Below are 19277 nucleotides of genomic sequence, written 5' to 3'. Positions count from 1 at the left end.
CTCAAGATACTTTTCAATTTCCCTTTTGATTTCTTATTTGACCCAGTGGTTGTTCAAAACCAGGGGAGTTTTAAAAATTTTTCCAGCATTTTTTCATTTACTCTTCACTCAACCCTACGATATATGGATTCTTATCTTCCCCATTTTACAGATGAGAAAACTGAGGAGAGAACAGGCTAGGTAGCCTGCCTAAAGGCACATAGCTGTAAAAGACAGAGCCAGGATTTATACCCAAAGAGTCTGGCTCCAGAGTTAGGGCATTAAATGATTCTACTCTACCATACATCTCACTTAATCCCCCGCCAACCTTGGGAGGTAGGGTCTGTTATCATCCTCACTTTCAGATGAGAAACCAAGCCTCAGAGAGGGACACTCAGCTTGTAAATGACACAGTAGGGTTCAAACTCAGTCCTGTCTGCCCTCCCAAGCTCCACTCTGTCCTGACTGAACCATTCCTATGTCTTTGTGTCTGTCTGCACCATTCCCACCTTCTGCAACACTCTCTTTCTCCCTACTTCCACACTGGTTTTGAAATTCCCTGCATCCCAGTGCAAATCTCAAGGGGTGATGCAAATGCACTTGCCCTTCCCCTTTCACAAAGCCTTCCTGATCTCAACTAGAAGAGACCTTATGTTTTGAATTCTGAAGCCCATGGAATCCCCCTTGAGACACTTCCCCTCCACCCCACTCCTCAAGATGGACCCTTGGGAGTTCTGCCTCCTCTTTTTTTTGTTCCCTCTACCTTTGCTAATAGGCCTCACTTCCACACCCTGCCTCCTCACCCTGTCTGAACCACTTTCAGCCTGATCCTGGTCCCCTTTTCTCTAGTTTGTTTTACCACTTATTGAATTCCTCTTACGTTTTCGTCAGGCCTGAACTGAGGGCTTTATATGCATTATTTCACCCAGCCTGGGAGGCAGGAAATATTAGTGTCCCAGTTTTATAGAGGAAGAGGTGGAGGCACAGAGAGGGAAGGTGACTTTCCAAAGATCACACAGTACTTGGAAAAGCTGTGGCTGGGCCCCTGCCCTGTTTTATATCCTCATGCAATTATCCATGTGGGTCTGGAGGTCAGAGAGACTTCCCCAGGCACAGAAGCCATTACACAACAGGGTGGCCAGAGCTGTGCAAGGGTTGTGGGTGATCACAGTGCCCAGAAAGCACCAAGGTCAAGGTCACAATGGGAGCACTGAGACTCTTCCTGGGGGGTTGAGCAAGTTGTCTTGAGGAGAGGCCGTGGAACGAAAGCCTTGGACCCTGAGTAGGAGTTTGCCTGGACAGTAGTGTGGGAAGATGGGCAGTGGAGAGGTGAGCAGCAGCAGAGGAAATGGCAAGAGGTGTGGTTTGGGATGCGGTCAGGGCTGGAGGCCACACTAGCATGGCTGGTGGGAGCCAAGTCCTTGAATACCCAAGAGTTTGGTGCCAGTCTTCTAGTGGGCCAAGTGCCTGTATTGGTTGTCCAAACCAGCTCAGACTGGCTCCCGTGCTCACATGTGGCTCAGTGAACTTGGTGACCTCAGGAGATGTGAAAGAAAAGCAAACCCTCCCCACCACCCGCTGCCTTGGTGGTTTGGAGATCCAGATCCTCTCCACGCCTCTGTGTTGTGGCATCCCCAGGGACAGTGAGCAGCTTAGCAGGGAGAGTGGGGTCCTTCGCTTAGTACATTACATCCCGAGCTTCCAGGGCAGGATAGACTAGGGGATGAAGGAAGGAAGGAAGGCAACACCCAGAGTACTCTGGAATCTGGTTTATTAGCTGGGGGTTGGAGTGGCAGGGAAGGATAGTGTTGGGGCGAGGCCTCCAGTCACCCAGTTCCTCCCCGGGCTGCTCCTCCCGACTGGACCAGGGTAGGTTGAGCTGCTGGGAGTGGAGTATCATGGGTGGCCCTTTCTGCAGGAGAAAAGAGCTTCCCTGCTGCGGAGGGGAGGCAGGCAGTGGGCAAGCCCCCCTAGCATCCGGTACAGGCAGCGTAGGCACAGATCTCACATGTGCCCGGGTCCTCAGCGATTTCCTCTGCACAACAGAGATGGAGCCTCGTGAAAACCAGCATTTCCTCGCGAGGCCCCTGCCGCCCTTGGCCCAGAGCTTGTACGTCACCACCCAGCCCCAGGAGAATCTCAGCAGGCCCATACTCTGACCTACTGGGCTTTTCGCCCCAAACCAGGGCACGCAGACCACTCAAACCAACCAATCAAAGCAGAGATTCCACCAGAAAGAGAGGCAACTAAGACCAGATGAATGGTCTTAGTTCCCAAACCTCAGCAGTTACAACTTGGAATTGAAGTGGGCATGGAACAGACCCACCAATCAGAGCCAAGCTCCCTAGTTCCACCAGTCAGAGCTGAGCCCTTCCTCCAAATCCCACCAATCAGAGCACATCTCTTCCTCAAGTGCCACCAGAGTATTCCCGAGCCCCACCAATCAGAGAGGAAGGAGGCTGCTCACCCAGCCTCTGAAGTATCTCCTGGGCATTGGGCTCCTTGCAGAGAGGCTTGAGTTCTTCTGGAAACTTCGGGTTGCTACAGAGGATGGGAACCACAGGTTCACCAGGGATGGGTGCAAATTTCCTGAGTTTCCCAACCCTGGGCTCCTGGGGCTCCTGGAGGTCTTTGAGCTTCTTCACTGACTCCAGAGAAAAGGAGAAATTTCCATCCTGGAAGAGAGAAGCCCAGAGCATGAGGCCAGGCTGCAGCCTGCTTCCTGGCTGTGCCCCCCGTGCTGGCCCCTGTCCAGCCCAGTGGTGCTCACAGGCAGTGTTCGTGGCATATGGGAGCCAGGCGATCCACTGTGGGGCACTGTGAGGGGCAGAGTTCAGGCCCCACGTCCTGGCTTGGCTCCGTGATGCTGGACACTCTGGAACCCGCAAGTTCTGCATGTTGTATGGGGAATGGAGAAAATGGGTGTGAAGCTCCAGGAACACCATAGGTGCCTAATGAGTAGGAGCCAGTGTGCTGATTTTTAGGGAGAGGCAAAGGACCAGCACCCAGGCATCGTAGTTCCATGTGGCCAAGCCCAGGCTGTCTTTCCCCTGCCTGAGAGCGGTGCGGCTGATTACTGGGCCCCCAGCTCCAGCCTGCAGCCTGGTTTTGGTTTGAGAAGCAATAAAAGGCCTCCCGGAATCTGGCTTTGATAGAGATCAGGGCCCCCGCTAGATGCCAGCTTGGCCTGTCGCCAGCATTGGCACTGGTAGGCACACCCATCTGTCAGGACCTCCGGGGTGTCCATGTGGTTCCTGGGACCCACAGGGGTGCTTTGGCTGAGCACGGAACTGAGGAGTAAGGTCTGGATTTAAATCCAGCTCCTGCACTTCCCACAGCCATGTGCCCATGGCCTGTTACAGAACCTTTGTGAGGCTCAGTTTTCCCCTCTGTAAAATGGGACTAATGATCCCTTTCTTCCAGGTTGATAGTGGAGCCACAGTGAGGGGCTGGGGAAGGAGCCGGCACATGGGACACTCAGTAAATTGGCCAACTCCCCGCCTTCCCCATATGGTTATTCCTCTTCCCTCCACTGGGTTTCTTTCTCCTCCAAAGTTGAAGGGAAAGGTCTGTGTGTGGCTGGACTGAGCAGGAGCTCCTCGAAGAAGGCCAAGCCTCGGACACACACCCTCAATCCAGCCCCAAAGAGGAGGTACTCTCTCAGGGGACCAGACCTGGGCACTAGGGGCAGGGAGCCAGCTGGGCCGGGGTAGGGACACAGGACTCACCTGCACGGTGACCCCTCCTGCCAAGGCGGCCCAGGCCCCAAGGAGGCACAGTGCGGAGAGCAGGAAGGCATTCATGGCAGCAGTGCCCGAGAGAGGGGTGGCTGTTCTGGATGCCAGGGGGAAGCGGCGGGACTTTTAAAGAGGGCAGGTTACTGAGTAACCTGGAAGCCTCTGTCAGTCTCATCTGCTCACCTGTCAGGCCTTATCAGATAAGGCTCGAGACAGCCCTAGGAGATAAGAGCCAGGCAGGGGGGGCCCCGGCCCCTCCCTGAGCACCTACTTTGACCCACAGCCGGGCTGGGTCCTGCATTCATTCACCAACAAGGCACATTCACTCACGACTGCCCTGTGCTGGTGTGTGGGGCCGGCAGACCCTGCCCTTGAGGAGGAGGGCCCAGCCCGACAGTGAAACGCAGGGCGATTAGGGTGGGGTGATTAGGATGAGGTGACGGAGCTGCACTGGGGGCTGAGCTCTGGAGAATGGGTGGAAGTTTTCCCAGAGAAGGGACTGAGGACAGAAGGCCATTTCATGCCAAAGGGACAGCCAGGAGGTGAGACGGACCTGGAATATTCAGGGAAATGTGAGAAATTCCACGGGGGAGGCTGCAGGGCAAGTCAGGGGCTGGGTTTGATTGCCGCGACCTCAAGGAAGCCCTCCGCACAGCCTGGGTTCCGTTCCACCTACTGCCCAGTTGTGAGGCGTGTGAACTTGGGCCAATGCTTTCCCCTCTCTGAGTCTCGTTGTCCCTTGTGTCCCCTGTGGGAACCAAAAATAATACCTACCTCATGGGGTAGGTGTGTGGTAGGCATTACTGTTTGGAGAATCAAGTGAGGTTTTAAAAACATTTAGCTCAATGCCTGGCACACAGAAGGTGCTCAGCAGAGGTCCATTCCCATATTATTTTTAGCAGCCACAGCAGCTCCTGGTCCTCCCTGGCCCCTCTGGTGACCTCCTGCCTGTCTGAGTCACAGGCTGTCCCCATCCTGTGCTGGTCCCCATCCTGTCCTGCCTGCCCTGCAGCCTCAGGGTGTCCTCGAATGAACTCCTCCTCAATCCGCCCGCCCCCCTTGCCCCTGCAGATACAGTCCCCTTTCCGCGGATCTCACTGGGGAATTGCTTGGGTGTGCCCGCGCCCCTATAGACTCTGACCCCATTCAGACTGCGCCCTTAGCGCAGCGTGCATTCACTGTGTGCTGTTGTGAGCAGGAATCCCCAGGACACAGGAGAAAGGGTAGCCCTGGGATTGTCATCTTTCTACTCAGCCAACCTGGCCCGATGCCAGGACAGCCCTAGGGCGGGAGGTTGGGCAGGAATTCCTGGGTGGGGAGAGTCAACACTGAAGAGGGAATTGGAGAGAGCAGGGCCTGACCAGGAGGGAACTGCAGGGACAAGGCCCTCAGGGAGGGGCAGGTAGCTCCTGGCCCAGCTCCCAGGGCAGTCCTCACAGCTGCACTGGATTTCCCACCCCTTTCTGGTGAGTGTGTGTGTGTGTGTGTGTGTGTGTGTGTGTGTTAAGGGGGGTGTGTGTCTGCGGAGATGTGTATGTCTGTGTATGCCAAGGTGTCTGTATATACCCTGACGGGTGTGTGTAGCCAAGGTGTGTTTGTATGTGTGCTTGTGCTGAAGGTGTGTGTGTGCTGAGGCATGTGTGTACACTGAGGAGTGTATGTGTATATATGCTGAGGTGTATGTGTGTGTATGCTGAGGGGTATATGTGTGTCCGTGTACACCAAGGTATCTGTGTCTGTGCAAAGAGGTGTGCATATATACATCGAGGTGTGTGTCAGTGTGTATATACACAGGCGCGTGTGTGTACACCGAGGTGTGTGTGTTTGCTGGGATGTGTGTCTGCTGGGGTGTCTGCTGGGGTGTGTGTATGTGCACTGAGGTATGTGTGTGTGTATGCTCATGTGTGTATATGCACTGAGATATGTGTGTGTATGTGCACTGAGGTGTGTGTGTGTATGCTGAGCTGAGTGCATCTGCTGTGTTGTGCGTGTGTGTGCCGAGGTGTGTGTATACACTGAGGTGCATGTGTGCGCTGAGGTGTGTGTGTGCTGATGTGTGTGAGTGCTGACGTGTGTGTATACACTGAGGTGCGTATGTGTGCTGAGGTGTGTGTGTGTGCTGAGCTGTGTGTGTGCTGATGTGTGTGTATACACTGAGGTGTGTGTGAGTGCTGACATGTGTGTATACACTGAGGAGCGTGTGTGTGCTGAGGTGTGTGTGTGCTGACGTGTGTATACACTGAGGTGCGTGTATGTGCTGAGGTGTGTGAGTGCTGATGTGTGTGTGTACACTGAGGTGTGTGTGCGCTGACGTGTGTGTGCGCTGACGTGTGTATACACTGAGGTGTGTGTGCTGACGTGTGTATACACTGAGGTGTGTGTGTGCTGAGGTGTGTGTGTGCTGACGTGTGTATACACTGAGGTATGTGTGCTGAGGTGTGTGTGTGCTGACGTGTGTGTATACACTGAGGTGTGTCTGTGTGCTGAGGTGTGTGTGCCAAGGTGTGCGTATAAACTGAGGTACATGTGTGTGCTGAGGTGTGTGTGTGCTGACGTGTGTGTATACACTGAGGTGCGTGTGTGCTGAAGTGTGTGTATACACTGAGGTGTGAGTGCTGACGTGTGTGTATACACTGAGGTGTGTGTGAGTGCTGACGTGTGTGTGTGCACTAACGTGTGTGTGTGCTGACCTGTGTGTATACACTGAGGTGTGTGTGCGTGCCTGGACATGTGTGTGTGCCCACCAAGGTCAGCCACACACTGGTCCCCTCGCTGAGGGCAGGTGGGAGTGGGCGTGGGAGTGAGTGGGGTTAGGGGAAGGAATGGGGCTGAGGGTCGGGGCTTGGGACTTGGATGCTGAGCAACAGGATGTCGGGGGATGGAGCTGGGGGAAAGGTGAGGGGCAGGAGTTTCGGAGGCTGGGGTGGGGATGAACACCGGGAGAAGTTCGGGAGTGCGGCTGAGGTCCATGCTAGACTGGAGCCGGGGCTTGCAGAGACCGGAGCGGGGTTGGGATTGGGGTCAATTCGGGCGACACTAAAGTTGGTTTGGATTAGGGTCAGGTTGAGATGGAGCTGAGGTTGGGCAGGGGTAAATTAGAGTTAGGTGTGGAGCCGAGGGCGCAGTCCAGATTGAGCTGATGTGGTGCTTGTAACTGACGTGGAGGCTGGTTTGGGCTAGGTTAGGGCTCATTGGCAGGACTGGGATTGGAGTTGAGTTTGCAGCAGAGATTGGAGGTGTGACTGGGTTAGGTTTATGATGGGGGTGGGTCTGGCTTAAGTGTGACGCTACAGCTGGGTTGGGATTTGACTTTCAGTTAAGGATGGGGCTTAGGTGGGGCCACCAGGCTGAGGACCTGTTTTTTCTGACTCATTTTGGTCTTTCCCCTCCCAAGCTGTGGCAGGAATGGGGGTAAAGGGCAGGGGCTTTCATCCCTGAGCCTCTTTCTCCCACAGCCCCCCTGGCCAAGGCTTGCCTGCTATAAGGCAGGGATGGAATGGAGTGGGTTCAGGAGTGACATCACTCCACACTGTGGGAAAGAGGAAGTGACTCCTAGGCCATGGCCCTTAGGGTCCTCCCCTACCCAACTCCACCTCTGACCTCTACCCTGGGAAATGAGAACCAACTCCCCTTCCCTTGTTCACCAAGCCCCTCTGCCTAGTCTGGCCCCAGCTGTGAGTTCAGGCCCCCTCCCCTCTGAACCTCCAGGGTGCTCAGGACCTCTGCAGCCTGCTCTGAAGCTGCTGGAAGTTGGATCTTGGGCTCTTCCCTGAACTCCAAGCTTCCTGCCTCCCACCCCAGCCTACACCCTGAGTCCTCAGGCCCTGGTCCCCAGCACCCCCACATCCCTCATTCTTCCATATGGGCAGAAGGAGGGTCTGAGGCTGTTTGGGTTTCCCACACTCCAAGACTGCCTTTTCTGGCAAACTCTTGCTCCTAATAGCCTTCCAGGCCATGCCACCTGTCCTGCCTGCCTCCCCCTCTGAAAACCCATCAGTGGCTGCCCAAACCCTTTGGAAGAAAGCCAGCCTCCCTTGCCTGGCATTCAGGGTTTTTGTGATCAGGCCCCTGCTGAGCTCTCCATTCAACCAGGATCCCAAAGGACTCCCTGGAGTGGACACAGAAGGAGGGACTTAAACCTGGGGTGCTGTGGCTTCAAGGGCTCAGGCTTCGGAGCCAGGCAGCCCTGTATTAGAATCCAGTGTCACCGGCCAGGCGTGCGGTGGCTCATGCCTGTAATCCCAGCACTTTGGGAGGCAGAGGCGGGTGGATCACGAGGTCAGGAGTTCAAGACCAGCCTGGCCAACATAGTGAAACCCCGTCTCTACTAAAAATACAAAAATCAGCCGGGTATGGTGGCACATGCATGTAGTTCCAGCTACTCGGGAGGCTGAGGCAGGAGAATTGCTTGAACCCATGAGGCAGAGGTTGCAGTGAGCCGAGATCGCACCACCACACTCCAGCCTGGGCGACAGAGCGAGGAAAAATGCTCCATGACCTTTCTGAGCCTCAGTTTCTGCTCTAAAAAATGGAGACAATAACAGCGAGATTGCAAATTTCCGTTTTTCTGGAAGACTCTCCTAACTGACCCCAGCCCTGGCAAGCCCGAGTTAAGACCATTTCTACTCCTCTGAGCTCCACCAGCCTCCTACACGTTTGCCATCACAAAACTTAGCAAATTGTCTGTCTAGCCTACTGCCCTGGGAGCTGCTTGAAAGCAGAGACTGTGTCCTACTCAACTGAGGCCCTGTACTCATACAAGGCCTGGCACTTAGTAGGTACCACTGAGTCTTTAAAGAATGAGGCAGGTTGTAATGTTTGCAATGATCATCACATTAATGACAGCAGCTAATATTTATCAAGACTCACCCTGTGCCAGGCTCTGGCCAAGTGCTTTACAAGTGTGGAAACCAGTCTTGCTCCCTAAAGCCCCGCCACCCCTCACCCACTTCCAGAAGCTGCAGAGGTTCTGCCCTGCTGTTGGGGCAGCCCTCCAGTCTCTGTGAGGATGCTGATGTTTGATTCTTGTGTCTAGGTGATCTTATCATGGCTCCTGTGTGCGCATTAAAATTGGGACCATTAAGCCTCAGTCCCCCCATTCCCACAGGCCCAGAGGCCTAATCGGACCTCAGCAGGAAGGCCTGGAACAGAGCCCAGGTGGGAACCTGAAGACTCCAATACAGATCTGTGTAACCTTGAAAGGGGTGTGGTCCACAATACACAGCCTCTCCAACCTGCTTGTAAATGTGTCTTGGAGGGTGTAACAATCTCTGGTTCCTATAAGAATCCAGAACTGCCTGAGGCAGACATTACAATATATGTGAACCTCCTGACAGCACTGGAAACACCTAAGAAATAACTGCATAACCCTATTTTATACATGGGTAAACTGAAGCTCAGAGAGGTTAAGAAAGTATAATTTTCCCAAAGGTGCATACAGGGATGCTGTGTACAGTTGTATTGGTTGTGCACTGCACAAGGGTACCCGACCAACAGAGAGCATAAGTGTGGACACAAGCATGCGACTACCTCAGCCTAGAGGAAAGCACGATACTTCAGATTCATTGCCAGGTGGACTGGGTGGCAACTGTGGTCACGTAGCTAGAAATCCCAGAACAGAATCCATTTCTTTCAACTGCCAAAGAAAAGCCTAAAGTTCTACTGAGTCCATCCCATTCCTCTGCACTGTCTTCCTGGTCCCAAACACCCATTTTTGCCCCCTTCTAGGGAAAAGGAAAAAGAAAGGAGTCGCCACTGAGTCAGACCCTGTGAGGTAGGTCAATGATGTCCATCTTAGAGGATGAAACTGAGGCTCTCAGAAAGAGTGCTCAATGTCACACAGAAAGTGGATGGCTGAGTTGGAATTGGAAGCCTTTTGGCTGAAGCCCAAGTCCAGGCTAGGGTGGAGGGATCTCTCCCCCACCCCCAGGCCCTGGGTGGCCCGGCTCTTTCCCTTGATGCTCCAGGGGGCAGCTGGGGAGTGGGCAGGGGGCGTGCCTGGCTGTTTGCTCAGCGATGTCATCTCAGGGCCCTGTGGCCTGACCAGGAAGAGGTGGTGAAGAAGCTCCGTTCACCATCTGCTCCCCCTCAGCGGGACAGCAGCTGCAGCCTTCTCCCGCATCCCCCAGCCTGCTTTGGGCATTGGCCACCAAGACAACCTCCCACACCCAAAGGCTGACAGGGAAGGAGAGCACAGCTGGAGCTCCCTCCACCTGCCCCCATAGAAGACGCTCGCAGAGCCCACAGGCTACAGGGAGGGTACGGCATGGGTACAGACTCCCTGGGATGAGGGAGGAACAAGCTGAGGCTACCGGTCCTCCTGGCACCAGATCAGAGAATGCTTTACCCGACAAGGTGGCATTTGCAACAGGTCTTGATCAATGGGAAGATTTGGACCCATCGAGGGGAGAACTGTGAGGCAAAGGCCTGGCAGCAGGAAGCATAAATGGCAAAGAGGGGGCGGCTGAGGTGGAAGCAGAGGGTGTCTCAAGGACTCATGGGCCAGCAGCCCAGAGAAGGCGGCTTCACACACCGGGCTGGGGAGTTTTGCCCTTCACCTGGTGACAGCAGGGAGCTATAGGAGTTTTCAGAGTAGGGGAGGCCTTGGTAAGAGTCATGATTCAGAAGGAGCGCCCTGGCACTTGGCGTTAAAAGTGGACTGTCTAGCGATGGCTGCTGCATGGGTCCAGGAGAGAAGGTCTGTGTTCCACCCCTGGCAGTGCCCCAGAAGGGCAGGGGGTGGATTGGAAGCATAGAATGGCAGGAAAAGCAACTGGTCTTGGCAACTTGGCAACAGATGGAGAGGAGAGGGAGGGAGATAGAGAAGGGAAGACCGCCCCTGGGAACCTAATATGTGCCAGGGCAGCTTTTGCCATCTGACTCCTCACTGATGGTCTCAATAACACGTTGAGGTGAAGTATTGCATCCCCATTTTACAGATGAGCAAACTGAGGCTCAGAGAGGGCAATGTCTTACCCAAACAGAATTCTAGCTTCTTCTGACTCCAAACTCTGAATTCTTTCCATTGCCTCAAGTATTTTGCTAGCCTATGGGACCTGCAGGGAACATGCAGGCTAAGCTGCTCTTCTTGGAGCAACTTCTGGTGTAAAAGCTTTAGGGCAGCAGGGGGGGGATGCCTGGGGGCAGGAGCCGGTATAGATCAGGGATCTAGCTCAAAGGGATAACGGAGGGAGGAGTCCTCAAAGCCACAAGGACAAGGCAGGGATGTGATAAGAAAATGTGTATCAGACCCACAGGTCTAACCCTGACAGTGCCTGTGAACCCAGCTACAACCCAGGCAAGCGTCTCCCTCCTCCTGCAAATTCCCCTATCCTAGTGGGAGGAGGGAGTGGCTATCAAGTCATCAAATTTGAGGAGCAATCTTCCTGTCTCCCGTCTCCTTTATGGGCACACACAGATACACAAAGTCCCAGTCACTATCACGCAGGCTACAACGTATCACATGCTCAGCCACAGACTCACACGCTCACACAAGCACACGAGCACACGCACACAAGGCCTTGCTCACATATGGTCACACACACACACACACACACAGTCACACGGAAACAGAGGGCTGTTCCAGGAAGGCCTCTGCCTATGAACGTCACTCAGGCATGGGAAGGTTGGGAAGTGTCCTTGGACATCTTTATTGCCATTGTCTGGGACAGGAAGTTGCCTCTCTGACCTTTGGGGGATGCGGGGTGAGAGTGGTGCCATCCGTCTACCATGAGGCCAGCTCAGGCCTGCCTCTGGGGTAGGGTGACCAGAGGGTGGTCAGGGCAGCTGGGAAGTGCTATGGAAGAGACAGCACGCCCTCGAGAAGAGCAGGCACGCCTGGGGCAGATGTGGGTTCCTGTCCTCTTGCCAGCCTCGCTCGCTGGCTTTGACCTTGGGCAAATCACTTCACCTCTCTGAGTTGGCAATGTCCAGCCATAAAAGATAATGACACCAACCTCACAAGGCATCTAGGCATGCTCACTCAGATAATCGCTGTCCAGTGCCAGGCAGGGACCTGGCAAATGTGGCAATAACCATCGTTGTTTGTGACAGCCGCAGGAGTTGGTGTACAAGTGGAGACAAGGCCTGCTCCGGCTCAGAGGCAGGGCTGGTGGGGGTGGCAAGGGTAGCTGCCCAGTGGGCAAGGCGCATGGCTGGCTGGACCACAGCCCTCTGTATGCTTGCAGAAACCATGCCAGCCCCCAGCATTAGCTGGCCCCAGAAGAGGAAGGAGCAGAGCCTGAGGAGCCTCAGAGTGTGGGGCTGACACTGGGCACCTTCTCCCACCTGAGTCCTGGAGCAGGGGAGCCATAGGCACCAGGAGGCTGGGACGGGGCAGCAGGCTTCAGAGGCAGCTCTAGAGTGGGCCCCAGCATTATGTGGCCGAGAACTAGACAGGCTCCTTGGCTTCCTCCAGCAAGCTCTGACACAGGAGAGGAGGGGCACAGATTCTAAAGGCTGGCTAGTGGAATCCCTACCTTTCTTTAGGAGCACCAAAATCTGGGGGCTGCAGAGAAAGGGAGCACAGCCCTAAGTAAGGGTAAAGGAAACCCTCCAAAAGAGGAAAGGTGCACAGCCGGCAGCCCCGCCCTCTAGTGGCCACAGGCACTCATTACAGCCTAATTGCAAAGTAGCTTTGGCTTTGTTCTAAGGCCCTCATTCTCCGCCTGGTCGCTCCAGGAACAGGGCCTGAAACAGCACAATGTGGTGGTGAATGGCGCAGACATTGGAGCTGAATGGCCTAGGTTCAAAACCCCAGCTTTACTGTTGCTATTACTATTACCTGTGCCACTTACAAGCTGGATGACCTTGGGCAAGGGACTTCATTTCTGTGGCTCTGCAAGATGAAGTTGATAATAACAGTATCTACCACACACAGTTACTTCAAAGAGTAAGTATGATAATCCACATCATGTGCTTAGGATAAGTAATATTAAGTAACAGGAACTTTTAATAAAGAGTAGCTGTCCAATTCTGTACTTCTGAGGTCAGCATTGCTGAGGGGGTACTGCAGGAGAGCTGGGGGTTGAAGCCCTGACCTAGGGTTGAATTCTGGTTCTGACGCAGTCAGCTACCAAGTCTCTGCTTTGTACATGTTGACTAGTCACATATATTAAGGGAAGAGTCCAAGGAGGTAAGCTCAAAAATCACTCTTGAAAATCCTTTGGGAAGGCAGCACTTTTGTGGATAAACATGTCTCAATAAGCCCAACCCGGCCAGTTTTTCTAGTTCTTGGTTGAAGTCTGTCTTTGAGCATAGGAGGAAGCTGCTGGCTTGAACCCAAGACAATGCTGCACCAAACACATGTCTCTTTATCCACCGGAATTGACTCAGTAATGAGATGCTCACGCAGAAGGTACATGGAAGCAAATACCAGTTATAGACTCAGATTTGAATCTTCCATCTCACACTCAGGGGCACATGTCCATCACAGGTGGATACTCCACCATTACATTATTTAAAATGTCCATTCCTTCTCTCTTTGGCCAAGTATATACAACTGAATTTACATGCTTTGATTGAACGCATTCATGATACAACTCCATTGTGTCTCACCTCTCCAAAGCTGTTTCTTCTTCTGTAAAATGAGGGCAGTAACAGTACTACATCATCAGACTATTGTGCAATCAAATAAGACAGTATGTGTAGGAATTTTAAATCGCTGCCAGGCAAATGACTTTCATTCCCTTCCCCCAAATTTTCCCTAACTAACTGTGTGAAACGTGAGCAGACCCTTCCCTCTCTGGGTCTCAATGTTCTCCAACAACAAAATGTGGGGGTTGTGTTAGTTGATTTCTAAGGCCCCTTCCAGCTTGAAGCTTTTAGGATAGTGCTGTAATTCTAGGGCATTTAATGTAGTCAAACCTTCAATGCATTTGATCTTAGCCAAAAGGCCAAGAAGCTATCAAGCCTTCAGTGAATGTTAACTGATGCTTACATGGTTTTTCCAGGACTCCTTTACCCAACTGATAAGGGTCACATCTATAAACAGCAGCCCTTTGCACACTGTAGTATCTTAAAACCTTGAGAATTACACATGCATCTTAATCGCCTTTTCATTTGATCAGCAGAAGTATACTTCAGCTGCATCTGAATCAGCACAAGGTGACTACATTTAGTGGTGCCCTTACTACAGTCCTTCAGAGGCACCGCGAATGACAAATGCTTACCTGTGATGGGAGTGAAGCACAGCTTTCCCTCCAAGGAACACACACGGACACATGGACACACACACGGAGGATAGTCACTATCCTTGGCTTTGGGAAAATTCCTCTTTTTAGACAGCAGTGAGGTAAAAGGAAATGAACTCTGGAGTTAGGTCTGGACTGAATTATTCCAGCTCCTCTATTAGCTGTGAGAATTTGGGCAGGTTAACGTTTCTGGGCCTTGTTTCCCTATCTGTAAAACTGCCAAAGATGTTTCTGGTAGCATTGTGTGGGTTACGTTAGCAGCAGCCTGAGGCTTTGGGTAGATCATGGGATTGATGAAAAGGTCCCCCTTCTAGAGTGGGAGGGACTCCAGGTTAATCTCACTTCCAGCCACATGGCTGGTCTGCCCGTTGCTTAGCCTCTCCGGGCCTGTTTCCACATCAGTGAAGTGGGGACAGCATTTCTCACAGAATTGCTACGCTCAGCTCTTGACCAGCAGCCCTGCACTTCTCCCGCCTCAACCCACAACCCCCATGCTAAGGTAGCTCCCGTGCCTTGCCCAAGGTAATGGTATAAATGGCAATACCTCCTCCCATCTGTCTGGGACCCTTTGAAGACTCAACTTGGTAGCCCATACCTGGAGCCTCTCCTAAACCACGGCCCCAATCCTCAGTATGACCTAACTCCGCATCACCAGAATCTTGCCTTACCAGAGCATACCTTCAGAATAGCCTCCCTGGGCTGGCATTTGCTACCTGTCCTGGGCAAGTCTGCACCCTCTCAAGGCAGGAACTGCGGCTTCCTCATCTCTGGATTTCTCATGAGAGGGCTTGACACAGAATATGTGCTCAGCAAATGTAAAGCCCCACTTTCACCTTTTGGAAATAGCTCTGGGAAGGCAGTGCTGGGGACAAGATGGGGCAAGGGCAGGGGGTAGGGAGAGGGGAATTCCCTCAGGAAGTATGAGAGGATTGTGCAAAAAACATGATGCCTGGAATCAAATGACCTGGATTCAAACCTCCGCTCTATCACCTGCCAACTAAAGAATCTAGACAAGTTTCTATACCTCTATCTGAGCTGTTCCCATGTCGGTAAAAGGAGGACCACAATATCTACTTAGCACAGCACCTGGCACATACTGAGTACCAGTATGCTTTATGTCCCATGTGCTGTCCTAAATGTTTAAATGTACTGATTTATGTAAATCCCACTACAACTCTAGGAGGCAGATACTATCCTCATTGTACTGGCGCTGCAAATAAGGAAAATGAGGCCCAGGGAAATCCAGTGACTTCCCCAAGTTCATGGAGCTAATAAGATGCTCACTAAATGGCAGCAATTACTGTCCTCAGGTAGTAATGCAAAGGACACAATCTCAGTGACCCCAAGGACTCTGGGGTCCCGGCTGTGGGGTTTCTGCACCTGGACTAGCTCCATTCTCACTTCTTCAATTACAGCAAACAACAGAGACCAATCAGTGTTGTAAATAGAGTTAACATAATATATTTATTTTAAGTGCCATTCATGCATATCAGTTCTGGCAGCAACAATCCTAATGACACTTGGAATATTTCTTTACAGCACTAAACAGTTACAAATAATGGTTGCCGTTCATCATAGAGGCAAAATATGAAATCGTGCAATAGCAAAACTGTAGAAACATTAAAACACTGACTGTCCAACAGCAGTACAGAGAGCAGGTGGTATCTGCACAAAAAGCCAATGCATTTTCATCACATATATACAATATAGATATGTACACATCACCCTCTGAATGAACAATATCAAAATACTCTATTCCATTTGAAATTATCCCCGGATTCCCTCCCACTTCAAAGGACATCTGAGTGACATGTATTTACAAGAACACACATGAATACATTTACATTTCAAAAACTGCCACAAATGCCAGTCGGATTATTCTCCTGAACAGAGTGCCCCCATTTGTTTACATGCATTTACTATTCTTTCCCCCTAAAGTCTTCAGTCAATTTAAGCCCAAGACAGAACTTGTTCTGCATTAGCAACTACCATACAAAATGGCCACTAGAGGGACTCTCTGCACCTCACCAGGTAACCCTGTCTGGCCAGGGCCCACAGAAAAGGCCTGTCCTGGGCTCCTGGACCACCTGGATCACAGGAGAGTGGGATGGGTCTGGGTGAAGGCTTTGCCTCCATGGCCATTCTTGCTAAGTTTAAATTCTCATAAAAATATTCATCACTGCAAATCAGTAAATGATTGCCAAATGGGAAATTCGCTTCACACAATTTATAAAATCATCATCAGTGGTTCTACTCAAATCACTCAGTATGAGACTGCATTCCAATATCCAAATTGTTTAAAGTGCACATTGCTACCCAAGCAATTAAAACAGTTTCAAAACAGCTATTTTGGTGTCTAGAAAACAGTGACTTAAGCAAACCATTGAAAATCACCCCTCTTTTTTCAAGCATTTACTCTGCAGGCTGCCATCTCATCTTGCCTCTGATCCTTCTAAGAGGCGCAAGTTGGCTGCCTTTCCAGAATCCTCTGATTTTTGTTGATCCAAGGGGCTGGAACTGAGCTTCCTTTTTCATGCCAAGTAGGGTCCAAACAACAGAGAAACATAAAGCTCTTCCTTTCTCCCCAACCTCACCAGCCCTTACCATGGCTGGCTTCCCAGTGATTCATTCAAGGCAACACTCCATTAAAACACACACGCGCGCACACTCTCACACACAGCACACACACACAGAAACAAAAGATGTTTGTTTAGTTCAAGTAGAGATTACTCAACCATAGAATCACTAAGGCTAATTAAAGTGATTTAGCATGGCTGATAAGACCAGAGATGCTAAAAAGCAACTAGTGAGCAGTTATTACTCTTTGACTTGATGGAATATATTTCCCCATTAGAACTGACACTTTTTGGGGGGTCTAAAGAATCAATTCAAAATCTATTCATTAAAAAAAACCCCTCATTTCTTCTAGTTTTATCATAAAACTAAGATAATCAGTCCATGCAAACTGTGATATGATATGAAACAAAACAAACCACCACCACTAAAAAACCCGTAAGAGGTGGGCTGCATTTCAAAGAAAGGGACCAAATGTCATGCATACACAGACATACAAGACAACAGAAACAGCAGGCCACATAATATCTACATTAAACACTGAAGCAAATAAAACTGTAAGTGGCTCTATCCTCCTTTCAAGACAACCTAGATGAGTGGGGAAGCCTGCTTTAGAAACACTGCCCTGCTGTTGTTGCCCAAATGGAATCTGATTCAAATTCCAGAAAAATCCGATTTAACTAATAAGTCTGAATCAGCAAGAATGCCAAGACAGAGAAATCTACTCACATGGTAAAAGAAGTGATGATAGAGAATGACACAATGTCTCTCTGAGTGTCTTATCTGTAAATTCTTATCAAGAAAAGTAACTCTGGGCCGGGCGCAGTGGCTCACGTCTGTAATCCCAGCACTCTAGGAGGCTGAGGCAGGCAGACTGCCTGAGCTCAAGAGTTTGCAACCAGCCCAGGCAACATGGTGAAACCCCGTCTCTACTAAAATACAAAAAATTAGCCAGGCATGGCGGTGTGCACCTGCACTCCAAGCTACTCGGGAGGCTGAGGCAGGAGAATTGCTTGAACCCGGGAGGCGGAGGTTGCAGTGAGCCGAGATCGTGCCACTGCACTCCAGCCTGGGCAACAGGGCAAGACTCCATCTCAAAAAAAGAAAAAAATAATAATAATTCTGTGCTTTCAGACACATTTCTCCTTAATGAACCCGACAGGAGCTAAGCATTCACAGAAGGTAGCAATAAATATTAAAATGACACTTTTGAATAATAAATACATAGGTGAATGTGGAAGCACTGATGTGTTTAAAGAGCCAAGCAATGCCCAATTTCTTACCCATCAACAAATTTTAGAGCTATTGTAACGCAGATTTAGAAAAGCAGACATAAATACTCTATGATCCCCCAAGCATCAAAACCAATTTGGTCAGTTCTTCATGCTGCTCAGGAGCAACATGCCCCTTTGGATTGTTGGAGTGTGTCAAATTCTGGTTTCCTTGACTTATTAGGTAGAATTCATTACCCACATTTCTAAAAAAGATTAAATAAGGGGAACTGGGTTTTGGAAAAAATCTATTTCCTTTCAGTTTCCTACATCAGTTAAAAGCATCCTGCAGAAAATAGCCTAACAAGGAATAAAAACTGACAATAACTTTCCTTTCAAGACATAATAATCCAATTAGAAAAAACTGAAGCCTTTCAGTAATTTTTGTACATATATTTACACATATGTATCTTTATATAAACTGCTTGCAGCAAAATAGGCTCCGTCTGAAAAATCAGTCTGGCACTTGTGGTTAACATCAAACTGACACAAATATGCAAAAAGCCGTCCAAATCACACAACAGTTAGGAGCTACATAGGGCAGCTGGCAGGGAGACAAACATGTAGTACTTGTTTAGGTCAGATAAAAGCAGTAAGTTATCCAGCTAAAATCCTTCTGATTGTCTTCAAAAGTAATTTTGATAACATTGGTAAAGTGATTAGCAAGTTTGTTTTCTCAACTGGATTCTCTTAAACCTTTCCCTTCACTGCACAGAAAGGTAACGTTAGGGTCTGGTGTCTTGCAGAAACAAGCCCTACACAATTGAATCCCAATCAAAGTCATCCTGGATGTCATCTGGAGGCAGGGAACGCCGCATCTGGAAGGCTTGGGAAGGCATCATGTGCTGCTGGTTCATGGCTCTGTGATGGCCTGGAAGGAAAGAGGCAATAATAGCAGCGACTTGGGTAGAGAAGAAAGTAAGAAATAAACTAACCCCTACTGTGTACTTCCTATATGCCAGGCACACATTATCTCACTAATTCAACCATAAGCCTTCAAAAAGTGGCTCTTATGATCCTTATTTTATAGGTAAGGGGATACGGTTTAAGAGGATGAGTAAATTACCCAAAGTCACACAACCAGTAGGGGACAAAGATAGGATCTGAGGTCAGTTCACTTGATCCACACTCCTTCCATTATACCAGGCTGCAGTAAGGAAGACACAAGAAAAGTGCCAATGTAGCCACCGCTCTTACAGTCTGTTTTGCTCCAATACGTTGTTTCAGTAACATGAATTGGCTCCCATGAGAATGGTAAACAGGATAATGATGGCAGTGCACCAATGACGTCATACTGAATTTTCCCCAGCAAGCTAATTTCTGTGCCACCAAGTAATGTCAAGTGAACACAGAGGACATCAACAAGGGAACACAGGAAACCAGAAGGAACCACAGCTGAGTACAGAATGCCCACCTTCCCATGCTCTTCTTGTACCGGTTTGGCCATGTGCTGTTTGTGCTCCCCAATTTTGATTCATTGGGTCTGTGTCTCCACCGTATCTTGACAGACCCCCTTCTAAACCAGC

The 19277-nt window shown here is 50.5% G+C and overlaps 2 protein-coding genes across 20 annotated transcripts in view; both read right to left on the bottom strand.

Annotated features, from left to right (window-relative positions):
• Positions 1-1652: 1652 nt before the first annotated feature.
• Positions 1653-3850, bottom strand: GUCA2A (guanylate cyclase activator 2A). The gene is made up of 3 exons (XM_001172840.6): positions 3708-3850; positions 2447-2654; positions 1653-2014 (listed from the first exon to the last, which is right to left on the bottom strand). The coding sequence occupies exons 1-3, from the start codon at positions 3780-3782 to the stop codon at positions 1950-1952; spliced, it is 348 nt and encodes a 115-aa protein (XP_001172840.1). The 5' UTR covers positions 3783-3850; the 3' UTR covers positions 1653-1949.
• Positions 3851-15351: 11501 nt separating this feature from the next.
• The window catches only part of FOXJ3 (forkhead box J3), a 160616-nt gene continuing 156690 nt past the window's right edge, over positions 15352-19277 (bottom strand). For all 19 annotated transcript variants that reach the window (XM_009455382.5, XM_054682015.2, XM_009455374.5 and 16 more), the window contains one exon: positions 15352-18622. In XM_009455382.5, the coding sequence (XP_009453657.1) occupies positions 18507-18622 (116 nt within the window). In that variant the 3' untranslated portion in view covers positions 15352-18506. The remainder of the gene's footprint in view (positions 18623-19277) is intronic.

This window comes from Pan troglodytes, chromosome 1 (genome assembly GCF_028858775.2).
Source record: "Pan troglodytes isolate AG18354 chromosome 1, NHGRI_mPanTro3-v2.0_pri, whole genome shotgun sequence".
Classification (NCBI taxonomy): Eukaryota; Metazoa; Chordata; class Mammalia; order Primates; family Hominidae; genus Pan; species Pan troglodytes.
The sequence above is the reverse complement of the archived record's forward strand: the minus strand, read 5'-3'. Positions and strand labels throughout refer to the sequence as shown.

Coding starts and splice junctions, on each gene's coding strand:
- GUCA2A (XM_001172840.6), bottom strand. CDS start 3,782: ATGAATGCCTTCCTGCTCTCCGCACTGTGCCTCCTTGGGGCCTGGGCC. Junction 2,655..3,707: donor CAGGAGGGGTCACCGTGCAG/GTGAGTCCTGTG, acceptor TCTCTCTTCCAG/GATGGAAATTTCTCCTTTTC. Junction 2,015..2,446: donor GGAGATACTTCAGAGGCTGG/GTGAGCAGCCTC, acceptor TCTGTTGTGCAG/AGGAAATCGCTGAGGACCCG.